The sequence below is a fragment of the Centroberyx gerrardi genome, chromosome 3, assembly GCF_048128805.1.
Source record: "Centroberyx gerrardi isolate f3 chromosome 3, fCenGer3.hap1.cur.20231027, whole genome shotgun sequence".
Lineage (NCBI taxonomy): Eukaryota > Metazoa > Chordata > Actinopteri > Beryciformes > Berycidae > Centroberyx > Centroberyx gerrardi.
In genome coordinates, this window is record NC_135999.1 from 7,029,440 (window position 1) to 7,051,726 (window position 22,287).

General features: G+C 46.1%; 2 protein-coding genes across 8 annotated transcripts in view; one reads left to right on the forward strand and one right to left on the reverse strand.

The window, feature by feature from the left end:
* nfixa (nuclear factor I/Xa) overlaps nucleotides 1–19,999 on the forward strand; it is a 100,787-nt gene extending 80,788 nt beyond the window's left edge. For 3 of the 7 annotated variants that reach the window (XM_078282687.1, XM_078282688.1, XM_071913628.2), the window contains 5 exons: nucleotides 4,465–4,593; nucleotides 8,022–8,191; nucleotides 9,257–9,404; nucleotides 11,724–11,812; nucleotides 14,780–19,999. In XM_078282687.1, the coding sequence (XP_078138813.1) occupies nucleotides 4,465–4,593; nucleotides 8,022–8,191; nucleotides 9,257–9,404; nucleotides 11,724–11,812; nucleotides 14,780–14,794 (551 nt within the window). In that variant the 3' untranslated portion in view covers nucleotides 14,795–19,999. The remainder of the gene's footprint in view (nucleotides 1–4,464; nucleotides 4,594–8,021; nucleotides 8,192–9,256; nucleotides 9,405–11,723; nucleotides 11,813–14,779) is intronic. The other 4 variants (XM_078282692.1, XM_078282693.1, XM_078282689.1 and 1 more) reach the window with 2 other exon arrangements.
* LOC139922973 (forkhead box protein D2-like) overlaps nucleotides 1–22,287 on the reverse strand; it is a 245,148-nt gene that overhangs the window by 159,400 nt on the left and 63,461 nt on the right. The window lies entirely within an intron of this gene.

Here is a 22,287-nt window from a genome sequence, read left to right on the forward strand (position 1 = left end):
TTGATTACACTCATATATATTTACTTTTTACCAGCCTTTATGTAGCCCAGCCATTCCTCTCTCTATATATGTGTTGTATGACTGTCTATGGTGGGGATAGCGTGCTCCTAAGCGGGGCTCTAATTATAATCCATGTATTAACTTTTATAATGTTTAGTTGTTGCTATTATCAGACTGATGTCATTGCTGCTGATCAAGATTACATTGCTATCTCCTTATATGACGTTACATTTCTGGTGAGGTGCAGTAATAGGATTGTCAAGGATTTAAGTTCTGTGTCAAACATGAAGCTACATATATTTCACTTAAGCTCCCTGGTTTTATCTTTCTGAAGACATGTCAGTGCTCCCAGTGGCACTTTCACTGACAGATGTCACCAGGCTAACATTGACAACACCATCAGGCATATTCACATGCTGTTCCCATTCTGCTTCACACACACACACACATGCACACAGTGACTCACACACCCACATCACAAATGCATACACAGATCCCCACATATTCACACACAGTGACTCACACACTCGCATGCACATACACATGCACATATACATGCACACACACACTGTGACTCCCCCCCCCCCCCTACACACACACACACATATACATATGCAGACGTTCACACATTGAAAGACACATGCTTATCGTGCTCCCCACCCCTGCAGGTGTTCAGGTGCCTGCCTCGCCTCCATCCCTCCCCTGCCTCAAATCCCTCATTAAGACGCTTACCGTCTGTGGATCAGAGGTGTAAAACCCTTGCTCCTGCTCCCTAGCTCTCCTGCCATCCCTCCGTCCCTGCCTCCCTTCTGTCTAATTGAAAACGTGTACAGCCGGAAGGACCCTGGGGAGAGAGAGAGAGAGAGAGAGAACGTGTCAGCGGAGTGGCGGGAAGGAGAAAGCAGGCAGGTGGATGGGAAAAGAGGGAGGTGAGAGAGGAGGGAGAGAAAAAGCAAGAGTTCGGCGGACTCAAATGGAGATAGTTAATGAGGGAGGGAGAGATGGTATCGGGTTGAGAACTAGAGAAGCCAAGGACTCCGGGCCCTGTGGTTGGTTTTTTGCCCCGGTCTCCTCTCGCTCTAGCCCCAGCCGCTGCTCTCCTGCTCCTGCTCCACTTAGCTGTAAATGTAATTAAGAGGCTGCTCATCAGAGCCACAACAGAGGCTGCTGCACGCCTTAGCGCACCAGAGCCTCACCTCCCATCTTCTTCCTGTCTCTCTCTCTCTCTCTGAAACGCACCCCCCCCCACACACACACACACACACACACATACTCTCCAAAGCGCGGGACACAGCCTCGTACACCTCCTAATGAGTTTGGCAAATAGAGGTGTAAAATAGCATGCAAATCTGGACCCTCTACCCAATTAATTTACAAAAAGCAAGCGAAAAATTAGCAAGCCGAAAGCTTTTGTAATTATCAGCCGAGTTTTTAACAGTGGCGAGCGTGGAGCTTGTTTCACACTCAAGGAGAAGGGGATGGAGACAGAGAAAGAAAGAAAGAAAGCGAGAGAGAGAGAGTAAGGAAAGGGCGAGCAGAGAATGTGTGCTTTTGGTATGGCATGTATCCGTTTTTCCAAAGGATCCCACCTGCCACAGGCAAAGCTCATCTGGGAATTCCCGTCCAGGTGGGGGGTACGTAAACAAGCGAGCGCACACACACAAACACACAAACAAACAGAGGGGCCGCAAAAAAAAGAAAACACACACACACACACAGGTGCGCCTCACCGTCTGTCCGTGCCACCATCAACCGACACCCCCACCCCCTCCCCCTCCCACTCCCTCCATAGCCAGTTGAGCACACACATGCGGTAACAGACACACACACGCACACGCAGATATTCACAGATGTATGAAGATACATTCATACATAAAAATCACACGCAAACACATACATACAGATACATTCGCGCGCACATATCACACATATACACACACACACACACACACACAGCTGAAGCGTGGTCCCAGATGGTGTTTCCGTGTGTGTGTAGCCTTGGGATCCGCGAGGCTGCTGGAGACATCTGCTCCACAGGGGCTAGGAGGGGGGGGCGGGGGAGGTTAGCGGAGGCAAACGAAACAACCATGATTTCGTATTAGTTCCAAAGGATTGTGAAATTTTTAAGACACCAGAGGCTTTCGGTATGGGGGCCTCGCTCGGTGCTTTGAGTTAACGTTACAGGCCCTCGGAGGGACGGCTGGACTTACATATGTGGTTGAAGTCATCGGAGACGAGCGAATTCCCTGACTTCCCTTCACTTGTTTAAGCCACTATCTCCCATCTTTTCCTACTGTGTGTACTGTGTGTGTGTGTGTGTTTGAGTGTGTGTGTGTGTGTGTGTGTGTGTGCTTCAGAGGCGCATCTGGTGGCAGGCCTGTTAGTGCAAAGAGACAGAAGGGTCATCATGGGAGCGCTTGATTGGTTGCCAGTGAAATACTAAGGCTTGCCAGGAGAGGAAACACTGCAGTTGTGGCACACACACACACACACACACTAACCAGACTCGACCGTTGCACGGTCTCTGAAGTGCTGAAATATTGTCTCTCACATTGCCTTGGTGACGGTGACCCTGCTATAGCTTCCTATATATACAGTTGTCAATCTTTCCTCTTCTCAACCCTGTTTTTCCTGGTTACGCTTCTATACTTCAGCTTCATTTCTATACGTCCAAGAAGAAACAGATATTATAAGACTATACCCCTCTCAATACCACAGCTCTTTCATCTATAAGGCTCTGGACATTTTGTTCTTACACTTGTCTTTTAGAAGTACTCCCAAAACTCAGTCTTTCCTAGCTGTCTCCTACCTATATTCAGTGTCATTCTTTGTTCAAGTCTCCGCGCACTGCTCTTATTTCCAGTTCGCTCCCACCAGTGTGACAGTGTCATAGCAATCACCGCTAACCATTGGTGTCAGAAGTGGGATCGGGGTTGTCTTCATGCTTGGAATCTGTCTGACAGTACAATACGCCCCCATACTCCCGCTACGGCAGGGGGAAAAAAAGAAATATATGTCTGCTAAAGACATAAATGGTTCACACATATTCACTCCCACCTGCTTGAGACTTAACTCTTTCACACAGGGAGGGAAGGTTTTACACGCCCCCACACTCCCATAGACTTTCACACGTCTCCAGCTGGAGAACTGAGGAGGAATCGTATTTAATGCCTTGTTTGATGCGGAGGGGCCACAGAAATAGACCAGAAAACAACGGTCTAAAAAAAAAAAAAAAAAAAGTTAAAGAACAGAATATTTTCACATCGCTCACCCGTTAGGATCGGATGATTAGCAAAAACTTAACGAAAAAGAAAATATGTCTGTTGTTTTCATCGGTTAAATGCGAAGGTGTTGTGAGGTTTTTTGTTGTTTGTGACTGAATGTGTGCTCGTGCTTTCGAGTGCGCTGAGACATTGAGAGAGTGTGAGCGAGTGTGTGTTAGCGAGAGATAATAACCATATTTAACGTCTTATGACATTCCAATTTCATACATGTCGTCAGAGCAACGCATAGAAAAACAAGACGCTGCTGCATTTTTCACAGGTTCTGCTTTGCTCTCTCACTCCCTTGCTCCCTCGCATATTTTCATGTCTCCCACGTTTTTCTCGCCTCTCTCTTCCTCTCTCCCTCTGTCTCCCCTCTCTGTCCGTCTGCTTGTCTTTCTCACTCAGCAGCTGCCGTGTCCATACTGTACAGTGTGTGCTATTTCTGAATGAAGCCTTCTTCTTGTGCAGCCAGCCTGTGGGCTTCGCTAAAGCCAGACCGCAGCTAGCTGGCTGCGGCTGCACGGTGGCCGTGCTCATACACAGAGAAAGCCTGGAGTTGGCACCTGAAAGAGAGAGAGAAACAGAGAGAGAGAGATGAGACAGAGAAAAAACATACAGTGGCACAGTGGTGTTTATTCTAGCTATAGATGTAGTTTGGCTCCATGACAAAGAGTACTGTCATATTGGCTTTGGTTGCTTTTCCCCCTTTTTCCTTTGAAGACATGTGCTTAGGCTGTTAAATATTACTCAACCCATATTATATGACCATAAAGCTGGGAGTTGGAGATTCATACATTTCTAAATGAGTTATTAGGGCCCGGGAGTAGCAGAGCAAAAACCTCATGCTAAACTCTTCAGCATTTCTTGGGTCTTTCATCGCACAGATTCTCAACGTCTTTACCCTGCAATTCATTTACAAAGAGTCCTGTGATTGGCTCATTGGGAGCACCCAGCCAACGTGAGAGAATGGCCCATAGCCAAAAGGACAGGGAGCGATGCACTGCCATCAGCCAATAAGGAAATAAAACAATCAAATCAGCAAATCATGATTTTTCAAATTCCCTTTGATAAAAATAAAATTGATTTTTTTTTTAGTGTAGCCAATTAAATAAGCAACGATTTGTTCATTAAACCCACCTCTCTCTTTTCCTCCCTCTTCCCCCATTTTTTTTGTTGATCCCATTTTTTTTTTCGCCAGGACTGTCCTCGCCTGGTTCTCTTAAGAAGCCGGGGAAGTTTGATTTCAACGCCCTGTCTTCCCAGACGAGGTCTCCCCGCATGGCGTTCACACACCACCCGCTGCCTGTGCTGGCAGGAGTGAGACCAGGTGAGAGCCCTGCCATAAACCCAACAACCCCAATCCCCCTTATATAATCTGAGAAAGAGAGAGAAGGAAAGGGAGTGTTCAACTCAACTCTAGGTTGCCTTATTTCCACCATCAAACTCCGCTGGAGACAAACGAAGGGAATTCTACAATCGTGATGAGCCTGAAGATGAAAATGCTTAAAAAATATTTACTGAAAACACAAAATAAATCCTAACAATTTTTACAGTTGCAACTGCTGAGAAGCCAGAGGACCGCAGAGTTTCACCTATTCAGTTTTACTGCTATCATCATGGCTTGGCATAATTTTCTCTCTCTCTCTTTCAACCTCTCTCCATCCATCCTTTTTTACCACCATCTTTGTGCCTATGTGTTATAATGTCATCATTGCATGGTACCGTTGCTGCATCCATGCCTATGTGATTGATTCGCCTCACATCTTACTGCTTCATGCACATTAGCTTGTTCAGCTAATTTGAAGAAGTTGAATGATATTCTCTATGGCTTTTGGTTGTGCTGTTATTAAGACTCAATTATAGCATTGAAACAGACACTTCTATAGCTGTTTTTCCCAAACCACTGACTAGCCAGAGTGGGTTAACTTGCCAAGTGAAGCTGTCACCACACTTAAAAGATTCATTTGTGCTGTAGTAAGACTTTGTTTACAGGCTGCCTCTTTCTACCTCAAAATGTGAAACACTACTATGTGCATTCAGACACTCCATTCATGCACTTATGCATTTTTTCAAAACATGGGCAAGCAGGTTTTTTTTTTTTTGTTGTTTTGTTCTTTCGAGAGAGTATACAGTAAAGACAGATTGGAAAAGGTGTACAGAGAGATAAAATGAGTCGAGATGCAGTTGCCTGGATGTACACTGTAGTCTGTGTACAGTACACTGACATTTTTATAGCCACCAGGATGCCCCAGCCTTGTTTCAGTGTTTCCAAGGTCTTGTTTCAATGGAGGCAGTAAGGGCGAGCTTTCCTCCTAAGAGCCTTTCGGTCTTCTAGGATAACGGACACGGTCTCTCCATCTCCAGTCAGAGAATTCCCAACGTCTCCTGGATCTCAAGTTTGCCAGCAAGTCCCTATAGGCGGGTCTCACTTTTCAAAGGAATAAATACGTTCTCTCTCTCTCTCTCTCTCTCTCCCTCTCCCTCTCTCCCCCGCCTCTCTCTCTTGCTCTCTCTCTCCTCCCCTCTCTCTCCCTCCCTCCCTCTCTCTCCCTCCCTCTCTCTCTCTCTTTCCGTTCCTCTCTCAAAGGGATGGCTTGGTCCACAGCCAAACCAGCCCTACCATGTAAAGGTCATTTGGACTCAGTGCCCTCCGTGTTGCAATGTATTGAATTCTACTTCCAAACAGAGCTCTCCACAGTATATTTAGAAAATATAGCCCAGGCCGGATCTTACACCATTAAGCCATGTTGTTTATCTCCGCATAGCAGTCGTATACCCTCTCGAGAATCCAAAACACCAGATTGAATTTTGCATTTGAATTGATTTCTAAATTTTGCTTCTCTGTGTCGTGCGTGCGTCGAGTTGAGGAGGTGTGAGGGGCTAGCTCAGATTTCTTTGTTCGCCAACTAACTTCTCACACTCTCCCAGCTATGTGTGTGTGGACTGTTGGCTAAGAGGTTTTTGTGTAATAGAGAGGCTATAATGAGACAGTGTTTAGAGATTGTGTGTGTGCACGTATGTGTCTGTGCGCGCAGATGTGTACGTGTGTGTGTGGGCGCGTGTGTGCACGTACGCATGCAGATACACACATGCGTGCATGCGCGTGCATGCGGGCATGTGTAAATTTACACTCTTGTGGAGGGCTCTCTGTGCTAAAATGGCTGCCATCCAAATGGAATGTCCCTCGGAGGCCTTGGTTCTATAAAGAGACCGGAGGATGATGGGAGGGAGAGAGAGGGATGAAAAGAGAGGTGGGGGGGGGGGGGGGGGGGGGTAGACAGAAAGGGGGAAGAAGCAGTTAGCAACCGTGGCTTGCCTTGGATGGGCTGGAGCAGCTAGCTGTTGTATAGGTCTAGTGTGGTCTAGTGTGTGTGTGTGTGTGTGTGTGTGTGTGTGTGTGTGTGTTTCGGGGCTAAGGACTGGATGGTTTATGTCCTGTTGTTGGCTCTGGACTGACATGGAGAGCTGCCAGAGTGACTGTTGTCTGATTATACTAGTCTGGAGAGTCCACCATTGTGGCTGCGCTCACACACACACCAATATATACATAGAGGCGCATAGCAACGCATTCATACACACACTCGGACACAAATAGACGTACAGACCAACCTACAGACACAGAGACACAATAATTCACACACATACACACCCAGACACAAAAAGACAGGGACACCAAACACACAGACATAGAAACACAAAGATCCAGACCCGCGCACACCGGCGAACAGGCAGACACTTACAGGCTCTGTGAGTACAGTACACACCAGAGATAGTAGGTGACAGACATAATCACAGATGCTTGTTCGCCAAACTCCCCTCACCTAGCAGCTTGCCTCTTTAGTCGGGTGTGCCAAATTGCCAAAGCCATAGAATCTCAGCAGACAAGACAGACAGTGGAGCCGTGTGTGTGTGTGTCTGCGTGTGTGTGTGTCTGCGTGTGTGTGTCTGTGTGTGGCTGGCTGGCTGGCTGGCTGACTGACTAATGTCTCTGGGAGGCGTTCTGTGGTTGGTTGGGAGCGCGGGGGAGATTCTCTCTCATGCTTCAAACTACTGGGCAGAACCGCACAGCAATGATATGCCGCTGATTGATTACACATCACCGACAAGCAATAAAACAAAAGTGGAAAAACCCAGTGCGTGTGTGTGGCTCTGTCACGCTCCGGTGGTTTGTGTGTGTGTGTGTGTAGGAGAGAAAGAGGGAGCAGGAGGGAGAGAAAACTGTGTGCGTTGTTGTTTTTTTTTGTTTGTGTGTATCTGTGAAAGTGAGTGTGTGTATGTGTATTGATGCCAGGCTTACCAGAGGTGCAGAGAAATCCAGAGGGCTGATTTATGAAATGAATGGGACCAGATGTTACCCAATAGCCAGGGATAATGCCAGTCATTTGTAAGCAGAAGTTGCTTCAGTCAGTCGACCACAGGAGAAATGTCACAGCTATTCTCCAGTTTAAGACAATGATACGCCTTAGCGGCAACCTGGTCTTTGTAGCCAGCTGTGTAGGATCTCAGTTAAAACACATGCATGTCTATATGCTGTTGTAGGTCTGCATGTTAATGTACAGAGTGGCTTAGTGTGTAGAGGATCGTGTATGATTAACGTCTATTTCTCACTGTCTGAATAGAAACGCAGTTGGATGACACAAGCCTCATTGTATTTCTCCCTCTTTCGCTCTCTCTCTCTCTGTCTCTCTCCCTTCTTCTCCCCTTCACTTTCTCCTTCCTCCCCTCCCCCCCCCCCCCTTTCCCTCCCTCCCTCAGGGAGTCCCCGTGCCTCAGCCTCGGCCCTGCACTTCCCCTCCTCCTCTATCATCCAGCAGTCCAGCCCCTACTTCACCCACCCCACCATACGCTACCATCACCACCAGGACCCGCTCAAGGAGTTCGTGCAGTTCGTCTGCACCGACGGTGCGGGACAGCCCAGCGCGCAGGTGAGCGATCGGCGGGTTCGGCAAGGGGGGGTGGGGGGGTGGGGGGGGGGGTGGAGGTGGGGGGTGGGGGTATCTGGTGTGAAGTGACATGTAAGAAAATGTGACGATACGAATACACAACTTGTTTTGTCTGCAGTGGACATTAGTGAAAAAGAACGACATTAAGAGTAAATCATATATCTACATACAGAATGACTGATAAAAAATTCATATTTCAATTGTTAGAGAGAAAAACTAGCTGTGCAAACTCCACTGAACTCCATATTGTTAAGATGTGGTATGCATAAAAAGCCTACAGTGCATGTCACATTGTATATTAGCTTGACATGTAGACTACTATGCAGATTGCGCACATCAAAACAAGGATTCTCATATGGATACACAGCTGTCATGTGTTTGCAAATAACCCTACTGTCCTTTTGCGATATTTCATCACTATATTTACACACATTCACTATTTCTAATATGTTCTCTGAAGGCTCTGAAGGCCTTCTCACCCACTTTGAAAACTATAATCAAACCCTTTTTATGTCCTAATATCCTTAGTTCCCATAACTTCACACATTAAAGACACTGTAAAATGCATACACACACACACACACACACACAGACCCTTCTCATATTCCAGATTTTTCCCTCCTTTTTTAAGTTCTGTACATTGCACTATAATAACTCCCCCAGCGGACAACTCCATTTCTCTTTTCCCCCTTGTGTGTTGACAGTGTCCATCACTCTTTTTTCTGCTTCTTATTTGCCCCACTGTTTTTGACCACACTGTCTGAGATTTTTATTTATTTTAATTTTTCTTTCCAACTCTGAGTTTGGTGAGCTCCCTAGTCCCTGTGTGTGTGTGTGTGTGTGTGTGTGTGTGTGTGTGTGTGCGTTTCAGTTTGTCTGTGTGTACTTATGGGTGTGCTTGTGTGTGTGCTGTTATTTATGAGTGTGTCTTACCTTTGTATGTGACCATGTGTGTGTGTGTGAGCGAGTGTGCGTCTGGCCCCCCCCTGTGCACTGTATGATCTCGGGGTGTGTCCTGCTCACCCTGTCTGTGTGGTCCGTCTGCAGCCTAATGGAGGTGGCCAGAGCAAAATGCCGGGCTCCTTCCTGCTGCCCCCGCCACCCCCGGTGGCGCGCCCTGTGCCCCTCCCCATGCCCGACTCTAAAACCATCAGCACGCCCACTGACGGCGGACTCAGCTCACCCGCATCTCCGTGTAAGTCACCCCCCACTCCCACTCCCCTCCACAAACCCCCCTCCCATCACTGCCCCAATCTCCCCACAGACTGAGGCCGGTCTAAACCAAACTAGGCTCCCGTAGGTTGGTTAGCTATTAGCTGGCAGCTAATGTGTCCTTTGTTTCCAAGCAAAACCAAACTGGGTATCCTAGGCTACTACAGCTGTAGCCATTATAGAAGTCCCACTTTGTGCATGCAGTGCTTATAAGTATAAGTACAGGTTGGGGACTTCTACAATGGCTACCGCTGTAGTTTTCCATAGTTCGGCCCTTAGCTGATCGTCTGCTCCCAGTAAGGTTCCAGTCCTCTCACTCCCAAACACTCAGCAGCCCCAGGAGCCTGACTCCTACAATCACCTTGTGTACTGTACTGTACTCCACTGTACTGTACCATACTGTACTGTACTAGCGTGATCCACTTCTGTCGAGGCAGAATACCACGCCTTTGCCAGACCAGAGATCCTCTTTCAAGCTCTTTTCTATTTCTTTCTCTCTCTCTCTCTCTCTCTCTCTCTCTTTCTCTCTCGCTCTGAAGTTCACTCTCCCTTTCTCTCTTTATTTCTCTGCATACTTCCTCAGCCTCTGCCCCCCGCCCTCTCTCTCTTTCCCCAATCTCTTTTCATTCTCTCTCTTTCTCTCTCTGGTGTTGGGTTTCCTGCTAGCACCACAGGAGGCAGTGTAGTCTCTCTCCCTTCTTTTTGATGTGTTTTGTAGTTTGGGGGGAGCGGAGCAGAGCAGGGCCCTGTGCACGTTGCCTCTGTAGCCGCGAGCCTTTGATCAGCTCAGACTCTGCATGTCTGTCTGTGACAGCGGCAACACAATCTACCCCCTTCTCTCATTTCTTTTTTGCTTTCTTCTTTTCTTTATTTGATATATTCTCATATCCTCCTTTCTTTGTTTCTTTTTCTCTTTTATTCCTCTCTTTTTTCTTTTTAAGGGAACAAAATTAGGGCAGTTGGCGTGGACTCCAAAAAAAACATCATGCCCCACTTTACCCACCCAATCCCCTCGCCACTTTCACACAAATCTCACAACAATTAAAAATTGAGAACAACAAAAAACACGGAAATCACAAATATAACAACAACAACAACCCAATCTCTCCGAACATGAACGATAAAAACTAATCAAGCCTGTCTAATTAGCGCTGCACTGGGGGAGCGGGAGAGAGGAGTGTCATTGGGGAGCGGTGAGGCTTTGGTTGGTTCCACCCAGGCAGGTGCAGAGCGAGAGTCGGGCCACGGGAGAGGCACACCGAGACGGGGCACGGGACGGAGCAACCGGGGCGCCTTCTCCTCCTTTTTATTTTGACTTCTTCCTCCTCGTCCTGTCCTATCAACCTTTCCTCCCCTCCCCCCCTTCCAACTCTCTCAGTTTAACAACTGTCACTCTATTATTTACTTATTTATTTATATGAACATCTATATAAATAAATATACTTCCCTCCCGTCTCTCTTTCTCACTCCGGTCAATGTCTTCACTGTATTTTTTTTTTCTTCCCCCCCCCCCCTCTAATTTTGTCTCTGATTCTCAAGATAATGTAATTACAGTCATAAAAAACATACACATATGCATATGGTACACTCTCACCCTCACTCATGCACTATCAATTTCCAGTCCTGTCACTGTCACCCCCACACCCCCACACCCCCACACCCCCATCCCCTCAACCTCACTCAGTCATGCACAGCAACAGCTCTACTCAGCCGCCATATTGGAGTCCAGTGAGCACAACTGCCCTAAATTTGATCCTGTGGCATCACTGAACGGTGTCACACTGTAGGCAAGATGCTCCTCCTAACCTTGTACATCTAAATGGAGCATTGGCTACCACTGGTGATGGATACAGTTCCTCCATCGGTCACCCTATTATTATGTCTATAGTGAATCCCCAGTGGTTTTTTTATGATTACAGTGGCTACTTACCGAGGTCAGGGGCTGCTGAGGAGCGTCTGGGACTAACAGCAGAGCCGGATTTGAGGGAAACGGCATCTCCCATGTTAGCTCTAATTATTACATGCTGTACACCCCCTTGTCAACCGGATTTACATGGGCAACTGAGGGAAAATAACAATTAACCGGCCCACAACATGAACAAATCGCCCATGCGATTAATAGGACGTCGGTATCCCTGAGCCTGACTTATTTGACAGTGTCATGTAGTCATAGTATTCCTAAACACCTACTGAGTTAATATATAGTGAAATATACAGATAATAGTGCACCAAACCTTAATGCGAGCTCTGTGTATGTGTGTGTGTATGTGCATGTACACACTTGTCTCTCTCTCGTTTATAGCATACTCCACGCCAGGCTCCACAGCTCCCAACCGGTTTGTCGGCATCGGAGCACGGGACAACTTTCTGAATATCCCCCAGCAGACTCAGGTACCCCCGCCACCTCTCTGCTTTAATCTCCATCCACCCATCCATCCCTCCTCCTCCTCCTCCACCTGTCTTTTTATCTCCGTTCTTCCTTCCCCTCATTACACGCTGGGAGAGTGTCTCTGCATAGTACTGTAGGTGATGAAACTCGCTTTGCGGCGCATTGTTACCGTAGGTGTCGTCTTGTTTAAAGTCACAAGTTTGTATTTAGCTTGTCATTCAGCGCGAAGGCCATGATACAGAGGCGATATTTTGAGACAATGGATATTGGATCTGGATTGGCAACTGAGCTACAATCATAGTGACCCAGCAAACATATTTATGTTTGATAGATGTTCATACGACAGCCTGCCCCAGTGTGAAAAGCCGTATAACTATCATGCCAAAATGAAAGTTGAGACAACGTTGTTAATCATCCCTAGCTGCTACCTGCATCGTTTTGTCAAATCGGGACTTAAATATCATTCTGATATCAGTTTAAAACAGTCTACAGTCTGCTGTTTTAATATGATTTTTTACTGAGCATTTGACCATCTGTCAGATGCTTGCTGGGGAATAGCATAGTAGCCTATAAGGAGCAAATGTTGTATACAGATATTCTTCATCAGAACTGTTTGCAAAGTTGCCCATCTACAATGACTCAAAATGTTGCCCATGTATCAAGGCCTTTAGTTTGGGTATTGGTTTACAGTGTCTGGACCACAGTAGTTTCCCCACAGTGGATGTAAGCCATGCCAGTTAGTTTCAGCTCCAGCAGTATTGATTTATCTCCGTTAGGCCCCACAGTGTGTATTAGTGCAGTGTGTGAGGCCAGTAGTAGGACTACATTGTGGTTTCAGCCTTGGCTGTGCTCTGCCACTGGGCTGCAGTGTCTTGGGCCTCCTCCATCACCAACACAACTTTTCTCATTAGGGGCTAACCGCACCTGCCTCCAGCCAACTCAGCTCTCCTGTCCTCCCCACACATGGAAGCAATCTGCATTCCTCCTCTGCACTGCTCTGCTCTGCTCGGCTGCTCGACTCCCCCCATCCGTCAGCAGGCCCTCTCTCTCTCTCTCTCTCTCTCCCTCTTTTTCCCTCTCCCTCTCCCCCTGCTGCTCCCTCTAGTATTCAAGCCCCCCACCTGCACCACTCTCCCACAGATGTAGCCCTGGCACCAAGGGGACATCCAAACACCATCCAAATGTGTGCGAGTGCATATGCACACACACACACACACAGACACTTCAACTTGGTGCCAAAGCTCTTGCCCCTCATTTTCTCCCCTAAAAAAAAAAACAGGGTTTTTACAACAGCTTACATCTGTTCAAAACGTGTATTATCTCCTGCTATTGATTATTGAACATTATTGAAAAATAGCCACTTTGAAAACTTGCTGCTGGCTTTACAGCGTACATAGCGAGAACCTGGGTGTCATCATCAACTGCTCCCGGTGAGCTGAGCCTAGTAGGTCAGTAACAGCCCCAGCCCGAGTGAGTAACAGAGGTCTCTGCCTATCCTGCTGTTCTCTGGCATATGGAGAGGTTCAGACTATGGCCCTGCCAGCCTGCCTCGCCGCCTGCTAGCCAGCTAGCCAAGACACAGGGAGAGAGAGAGAGAGTGTCTCCCCGACACTGGCAGGACGAGAAGGAGAGAAAAGCTGGTCTGAGGAGCTCTCTGGTGGTTAGACCTAAGCCGTGCAGCCAGGAAGAGAGAGGGAGTTGGGGAACGTGTGTGAAAAAGTAAGAGGGAGCGAGAGAAAGGGAGGGAAAAAAGAGAGAGGGAGTTAGTCGAAGCTCGCTGCACTCCACAGTCACGTCCCGGCTGTCTGGTTGCCCGCAGCAACCAGACATGATGTCATAGGCAGTTGAACTTGGACTTGAAGGGGGGTAAGAGAGGAAGGGGGGGGGGGGGGGGGGTCACTTTCCACTGCCAAGGATTACATTGGGAGAGCCGGGGAAAGAGAGAGAGAGAGAGAAGGGGAGAGGGAAAGAGAAGGGGGTTAGGGGAAGTCGGAGCCAGGAGGAGGAGTTATTTGCAAACACCAAAGAATCATGGGTAGGAACGAGGGAGGTAGAGGTGGCGGAGGATAGAAGGGACGATGAGAGGAGAAGGGGTGGGGGGGGGGGGGGGGGGTAAAATTTTCTCTGGGTTTTGCTAGAATGGAGAGACAACAGAGAGTTCGCTGTTAAAGACGGGGCAATTCGCTGCACTTCCCCGGGCCGGGGCCTGTGGAATGTCAGCGAGGGCCAGGGCGGCCCGGCCTGTGCCAAGCCCTCCACTCTGCCCTCTTATCAAACCGAGAAACCGGATCCCCGGAGTAGCTGGCCTCAATGGCTTTACAGTGTAGCCTGAGACCACTCTGCCCACAGACCAGAGACATATTAGGAGGATCGCCTTACATGTAAACTGGTAGCGCATGACAGAGCAGTTATAGTCTCGTGTTTGCTTACTGGAGAGCCACTCAGACCGATAGGGAAACTGCCATCCCACTGTTATGTGCAGCTCTAAAATAACACGAGCGTGTTTTTAATGAGCAAAAAGCTGGAGTCAGCCCTCTTAAAACAGCAAGCGGTAAAGTTGAGGTAGTAACTTTGTCGGCGCTGTGTGGGACAGCTGAGCTCAGCAAGTCCTGGAACAAGAGAAAACAAGTCATAGATGGCCACCTAGTGGATGTATGATTATCTCCAGCGATAGGAAATATGATGCTTCAAAATTCACTGCTATTCTATATTCATACTCATCTCTATCACCTCTACTTCCCTCATTCTTACCAATAATTCATTTGTGTGTTTGTGGGGGCGCGTGTGTGTGATTTTCTGTGAATTCATTGTCGGCCTTTTAGCCTTTTTGCAGTATGTTTCACTTTTTTTTATTTTGCACTTTTACATGCTGCAACTCAATTCAAGACTGACCTGATCTGAAACCAAATCTGTTGATGTTGTTTAAAGATGAAACCGTATTAATTTTTCCTCTTTCTTTTGTCCCACAGTCCTGGTTCCTCTGACAAGGCCTCTCTGAATCAACAGCTAAAATTGTGTCATGAAAATTGGAAACGGAAAGCAAACAAACACACACATCACCGCTGATTTAAGAACAGACTGCTGACACTAAAAGGTCTTTTCTCTCTCGCCGACACTATTCAAACTACTACTACTACAGAACCCCCGAGCCCATCCCGCCCCAAGAGGACTCCCAATTCAACACAATTTGAACAGGAACGTTCACCCCCCCGCCCCCCCCCCCCCTCCCCCTTTTACGCAGGAGGCTTCAATGAGATCGAGTGGACAGGCTCAGAACGCAAGGACGAAGAGCGGGAAGAGGAAGATGATGAACTGTCTCACAAACACACCACGCAATGTCAGAAAGCAAAGCATAACACGGCAACCTGACAAATGACCAATTATACATTTGTTGTTTTTATTACAATTTTTTTTTTTTTTTATTATTATTATTTTCTCCACAATGAAACTCCATGCATTGGCTGGGAGATCCAAGTACACAAAAAGAAACGAGAAATGGTAATGGTAGAGTCGGATGTGTTAAAAGTTGAAAAAAGATTTCCACCCAAATTGCACGCCCTCACATCTGTGTATTTCTCCAAGCACTTGTCCTCCAGGTGCACGGTCCCTGCCCCCGTCCCCCCCCCCCACCGCCCACACCCCCCCCCCACCCCGCTCACCCTCTCACCCGTAGCACAGTGCTAGCCAGGGGGGCCAGACCCGCACCCGCAGCCTCATGCCCGTGTCTGTCACCACACTCTACCGCTTGATTCGCTCAGCCCTGAACCTACTTCATTTTCTGATTGGCCAATCACGGTGACACCATCCGATGGTGTGACATATGCACTAAGTGGCTGGTCTTTGTTTACCTGTCAAAAGTTATCAGGGGCGTCCTGCTGCGAGAGAAGCGATAGCCATGAGCCGAGAGCGAGCGAGCGAGTGAACGCGCGACAGACAGTCATAACACTAACACTAACTATGTGCTCTTTCGTCCCCTCACCTATGCACTATTGATTTTTTTAATAAGGGATGAACAGCATTGCACATCGATGGTCAGACAAGAGCGACTAAGAGAAGTGAGTCAGGGCTGGCTGGCACTACAGGGACGCGGCTGTGCTAACATTCAAGTCTAGGCCCTGACACTCGCAGCACACGCATGTGCACACACACACACGCACGCACGCGCTCACACACACACACACACACACACGCACACGCTTGAATACACACAGACCATCCTCTCCGGGATAAGTCTGCCACACAATCACTCATATTATCATCTTGTTATTATTCATAGGCATGGAATTTAATTTACAGTAATGCACACAAAGCATCAGCATCATATTATTAGCTTTCATTTTGTTTGTAGGTGTTTTCTTGCAATTTCTTTTGTTTGCCAGATTGGTTTTGGTTTTGTCTCACTCGGATTCTTTCATGTTTTAACCTTCTCCTGCATGTCATAACACTTTTTCATTAGTTTGCAGTAAGTATCACGCTCAGATTTCATCTAACAGAACAATAACAGCAGTCTCTCAAATCTCTCACAAACGACAGCACAGTAACAGCAGTTCATCACGTACATCCCTTGCATTGCTTCACTCTGTACCCATAGTCCAGTCACAGAAGAACCCAGAGGAATACACACACACACACACACACACATTTGCACCACAGCACCATCTTAAAAAAAAGCACACTAACACCACCAACACACCCTGATATAAAGTAATAAAGGGAAGCCTTTATATTTGGTTCTCCAAACTGCCTTTGTTAATGGTTTTTCATTCACTTGAGATTTGTCATTTTAATTTGAGATATTTTTTCTATGTAAATGTTCTCATGAAAATTGTTATTCGTATTATTTTCATCACGACACAACAATTCAACAACAACAACAACAAAAAAGCCGACCTCACAAAATAACTGGACTGCCTAGCTGTTGGTTCTATTTTGCAGGGATAGTAAACAGGGCTGAGACCCTGCGCTCAGCCTCTCTAGTAACATTAGCTCTATGTACTAAAACCATATATCAAGACTATAACAATCTATGAAAGTGCCTCTGTATTCCCTTCATGCAATTAGTAATAAACTTGACTTCAGGTTCTGTTCCCACATATAAGCTAAAGCTACAGGGAATGGTAGCGTCGCTGCATGTGGAAACCATTGGCCTAGGACAGATCTTTATAGAGGACTGCAAACCTTTTTTTTTTGTAAAGACAGAGAGAGAGAGAGATCTTATACATATATATTTATGATATATGCTCCTTTTTAACTTTTACTAAATGAGCTGGTTGGCAGTCTAGTTATTTTCTGAACTCTCACCTCTCCTCCCCCCCCCCCCTCCCCCTCACCCCGCCCCATCTCAGTAACATCACCTCACTGTTACCAGTACGATTCAACGACACACACGCCAACGCAATCCACAGCGCAGCATTCTAATACCTAGATGAACATGTCAAAAATCGACAGTAGATTTGAAGAAAAAAAAAAAAAGTGTTTGTTTTTTGATGGAAAGTATTATTATTGAAAAATATGTGTCGATTGAGCCACGTGCAATGCATTGGGTAGATCATTGTGTTTGTCTGTTAGAGATTTTTAAGAAAGCTAAGAGAAAAGAGAAAAAAAAATCTATTTGTTTCAAGTCCATAAGCTCCGGGACTCTAAACCAGAGGGCCATGAAAAATCCTAGTCTTTGTAAGTTGGGGGTATTTGTTTTTATTTCCTTTGTCTCTTTTTTAATGTTTTATGTGTAATCATTTGTTTATAAAAAATGTGGGAGGGCTGAAGGAAAAAAAAAATTCTACACAACGTCAAAAAAAAAAAATCCTATATCACGAGATGAAACTGGTGCTTTTACACTATAAAGTACATTCAAAACTATTATAAATGAATGGTAATGAACAAAATAACAGACCATTTAGGAAACAGCATTATTCCTCTCTCTATTTGTATTCTTCTTCTATTTGTATCGAGTGGGGGGGAGGGGTTCCTATTCCTTAAGGTTGTGACACAAAAGGCATTTTGGTTCAACCTTTAGAAAAAAAGAAAAAAAAACTACAAAACCTATACTGTCAAGCCCACGAAACCGATCTCAATTCAGATACTGCCTAAAAAACTCACCAGCAAGAAACAACCCTCCCAATTCCAAATCCCATTCATTGTTTTTTATCTCATCCATTGGCATGAAACACACGACAAGGTCTCCCCCCCCCCCCCCCCCCCCCCCCCTGTACCGCGGGAGACGCTTCATATCCAGAGATCTTTTTTTTTTTTTATTCCCATGACGATCATCTTAGTACCTTTCTGGAAACCCGGAGCTGGATAGCGAAGCTCGGCAGGTTGTGTTGAGACCCGCAGGCTCTCTCTCTCTCTCACACTGATTAACAGGAACGCAGAAGAAGGGGAAAAAAACAAAAAACAAAAAAAAAAAAAAAGTAGCTTAGAATCAGGCAAAAATATGAGGACCCGGTCTGAACCATTTATGACAGCCAAGGTGAGCCTCTCCCCTGAACCCCCCACTCCGAACCCCCTCTCCCCCCCCTCCCCCTCCCCCCTCCCCTCCTCTGTAAATGACTCTTGAGTAGTGCTTGTGCTGTAGTGTATAGTTTCCCAGCAGTTAAAGGTTGTCCCTTAAAAGTGCCTTTTGTTCACAGACTCCATTTTGTAATCCAGATCGCGCCCCCCCCTCTCCTTTCGAAGTGGCTCGAGGTAGCAGGTTGCCCCCGGGTGCCGTAAGGAGGCGAAAGGTCGTCCCACCCACCCCCCACCCCACCCCCCTCCACCCACTCCCCCCCATTCAGCGCTTAGGGCCAACTTTCTTCCTCGGGCCCTCGAGAAAAGAATCCCCTCCATTGTACCTCCCCTATATCCTCTCTTCCTTTTCAAAGCCGTATATATATAGTACAAAAGGAAACTGGTGTGAATTAGTTCTTTACTTTTTATTGATAAATGATGAAAAAAAAAAAAAACGAAAAGGCAAAAAAACTTGTTCTCGTTCAGCTCTTGCTTTTTTCTTCCCCTCTGTCTCCTCTGTCTGTTTTCTCTCTTAGACACTGGAGTAGTCTGTAACTGTGTGTCCGTCGCTCTCTCCGTCTCTCTCTCTCTCTCTCTCTCTCTCTTTCTCTCTCTCTCTCTCTCTCTCCTCTCTCCGCCCTCTCCGCTGTTGGAAGGGTTAAAAAAATAATTGCAGAAAAACTTTTGTCTGAGCAGAATGCAGTTAGCTCACATGTTATTCTTGTCTGTATGCTTCACATTGTATTACCATACCCATCTCTTCAGCTTCTCCATTCAACAGCTAATGTAAGTGAACAAATTACGCTGACGGGCTTTTTTTCGGGGGTGTCCATGGGCGGGTTAAAGAAGGGACGACAGGGGTTTCAGGGGTTCGGGTCGAGGAGGTTGTGGGACAGGGAGGGCTGGACAAAATGCTTTGGGACGTTGGAATAGGGCTGCTTCGACAGGGTAAGAGTTTGCTCTTTCTGTTTTACCTATTTATTTTTGGTTTTGTTTTCTTTTCTCCTTTTATTTTGTTTTGTTTCCTTTTTCATTTGGATTTCCTTTTTAATATTTTTGCTATCAGGGTATGCTGTCGTTGAGGCTGTCTTCGAGGGAAAGCCTTGGACTGTAAATGAAAAGCTACAAGCACCTTATAACCGGATTTGTCCCGCATGAGGCTGAGAAAAGGGGTTTTTTTGCGTTCCCCAGTCCCATATCCATTCAAGTCAATCTTTTAAACTGAAGTATTATTGTAATGTTGGGTTTTATACAATGAAACCCTCAGCAGTATTAGCCATTGACAACACACACCAACCGGCTAGGAAAAAAAAGCCAGCAGGAACCTGATCTCAGACTCTCGGACTCTCGAGGGTTCAGGGAAGTCCCCCCAGTTTTCCCCTTTATCCCTCACCTCATGCTGGGCTATCCGCGTCTCTGTTCTGTTGTTTATTTTGTTCTTTTTTTCCTCCTCCTCCTTCTTCTTATTATGCGTGTATGGTTAGTGGTGTAATAGGCAGCACCCTTAGGCCCCCTGACTCCCAGCTCTCCAACGCCTCTGTCTGTGCCCTCAGTGCAGCACCCCATGTCTTTGTGAGAACACCCCCAGAGCTCTAGGTGAAATGCATGTGTTAATTACAGTTTCTTTTCCATAAGAAGAAAAACACAGTTTGAGAAGAGCAGCACCTGATTGAATAAAAAGGATGTTCTTGACTGTACCACCTTGCCGTGCCGTGTCCTTCTTTCTGATGAACAAGAGGCACTTCAGCTGCCTGGTGTCCCGCCAGAATCACCACGACATATTAAACATAACCACTTATGCAAATGAGGTTATTAATTAGCTAATGAATGCATTAATTATTAAATATTTCTATGTCATCATACTTGTCTTCACATAACACATGGTTATTAACATGAACTCTAAAGCATTAAGGAGTTACAGAAGTCTCAAGAAAATATTTTTTCCTCAATATGCAAATTTGTGCAGCAAGGTGCTCCAAAATCTAATTCCATTTCACTCTTTCCATAGTCCTTTCTGATGGCTTTTCTAACTTCATCCTCCAGACCCACAAGAAGTTCATCAGCCTGAGAAAGACGGGCAGAAAATATTGTGTCATCGTACTTCCTACATTTTTAGCGCAGTGCTTCAAGCTTTTCAAGTTCGCTTTCAAGTTTGACCACTGGCTGTTTTTGCCGAGGAAAATTCAGTTTTGTTATTGAGAGCCACGTACCAAATCCTGGAAGACGAGCATCACCACCGCTCCGGCAACCTCAGCGACGAAGATGATCAGGAAGATGATCCAGACTAAATGTTCAAAGTTTCAGCAACTCCCCCTCAGTTCAGAGCAATCACATCCATACCAGCAATGAATAAGAAAGCATCGATTGGTCTGGTGAAATAAAGATGAAAAATATGGTCATAGAAAGACTTTAATTGTTCAAGCTCACACTCACAATTATCAGCATTTGCATTTTCTATCCAAACTGGCTGACAGATGGTTCTTTCTGCTTTCAGCAATCATAAGGTTAAGTTCATCTTTACTATCTCACAAGAAGAAAATTTACTTTGAACAGACCTCAAAACATTCTGACTGGCGTTTAAGTTAAAGCCCAATTCTTATTACTGATTCTTACAGCGCACCTCCATGACACATCTCCCTGTGATAGAAGAACTCTGGTCTTGAATCACATCGATCGCTTTGTCAATGCGGCTTAGAATCCACATTGTACTATCAAAATCACACGGAAATAGATCTCTCCACTGGCAAATACAGAAGGTGAGGAGCGCTGCAGTGGGAATTAATTCAGTAGGAAACAACAGATATTGGGAAAAATGTGTATGCAATGAACGATAATCAAAAGGGAATCCCAAAAAGAAAAAGTCCAAGGCACTCCATCCGTTTCTAAAAGTTCTTTGAGTCATGCATCCACCATAAGAACACTGAATAGATATCTAACCTGACAGCATCCTTTGGGTTCATCTGTAAACTTGCAGTCCCAGACTTAAAGAAATACAGCAGAGTCACATCTACAATGCATTTGCAGTTACAAGGACAGTTAGAGAAACCACTGTAGTCACAAAGATGATGCCAGGTATGTGAGGCAGTAGACTACACACACACACACACACTGACATACGGACTGACCCTGCTACTCTGCACACGGACACTGATATAAATTATTCAGACCATCAACTAGCTGCACTGTGCACATCTGTGACTAAACTCTGCTGCTACAACGAAGCCAACGCTGCAACACTGGACCGGTTCTCTGGCTTGGAATATAAGCTTAGTGTTGATGTTCAGTCTGCTGTCATACATTATGTCTTGAGCTCCTGCACACGCTGTGCCAATCCTGTGTTGTGTAACTGTCTTGTAATGTGTCAGCACCAATTAACCGGGTCAAATTCCTTGTGTGCACATTGCACATTGTGACTTAAAGGTTCTGAGCATGAGACCAGACCATAAATACTGACAGCATGTCTTCCTATTCCCCAATGCAGTTTCATTAGCTGTCCCTTGTTTACTTTAGTTTAAGGTGTCAACCCTATTAACTTTGCTAAGTGTGCTACTGGCTGCCACACCTGCAGCAACACACAGAACAAAGACCCAGAAACACACAGGCTGCTGTGGGCTGGATGGAAATAAAATAAGCTACAAAAATGAGAAATAGCACAACAGTCTGTTCAGGCTTGAAGGGCCTGTTGCTTCAGAAATATCAGAACTCTGAGTTGACTCTGAGTTGACGGCACAGCAACTAGACAAAGTGCTACATACAAGCGGGAGTTTGCTGTTACCGAGTGCTGAGAGGCCTGTTGTCTAGTGTGATTACTTTTGGTCTGAATGTCGGCCATATTTTTCTGTCTATCAATGAAGTGATTTTCAAAATTCCTCTTCACCTTCAGCTGCCTGGCACAGAATCACATGGAATTCTTAGTGGCCCATAAACCCCAAAAATATTTGTACATTGACTCTTATTGATGGAACAATGCAACTTGTGGATGAAA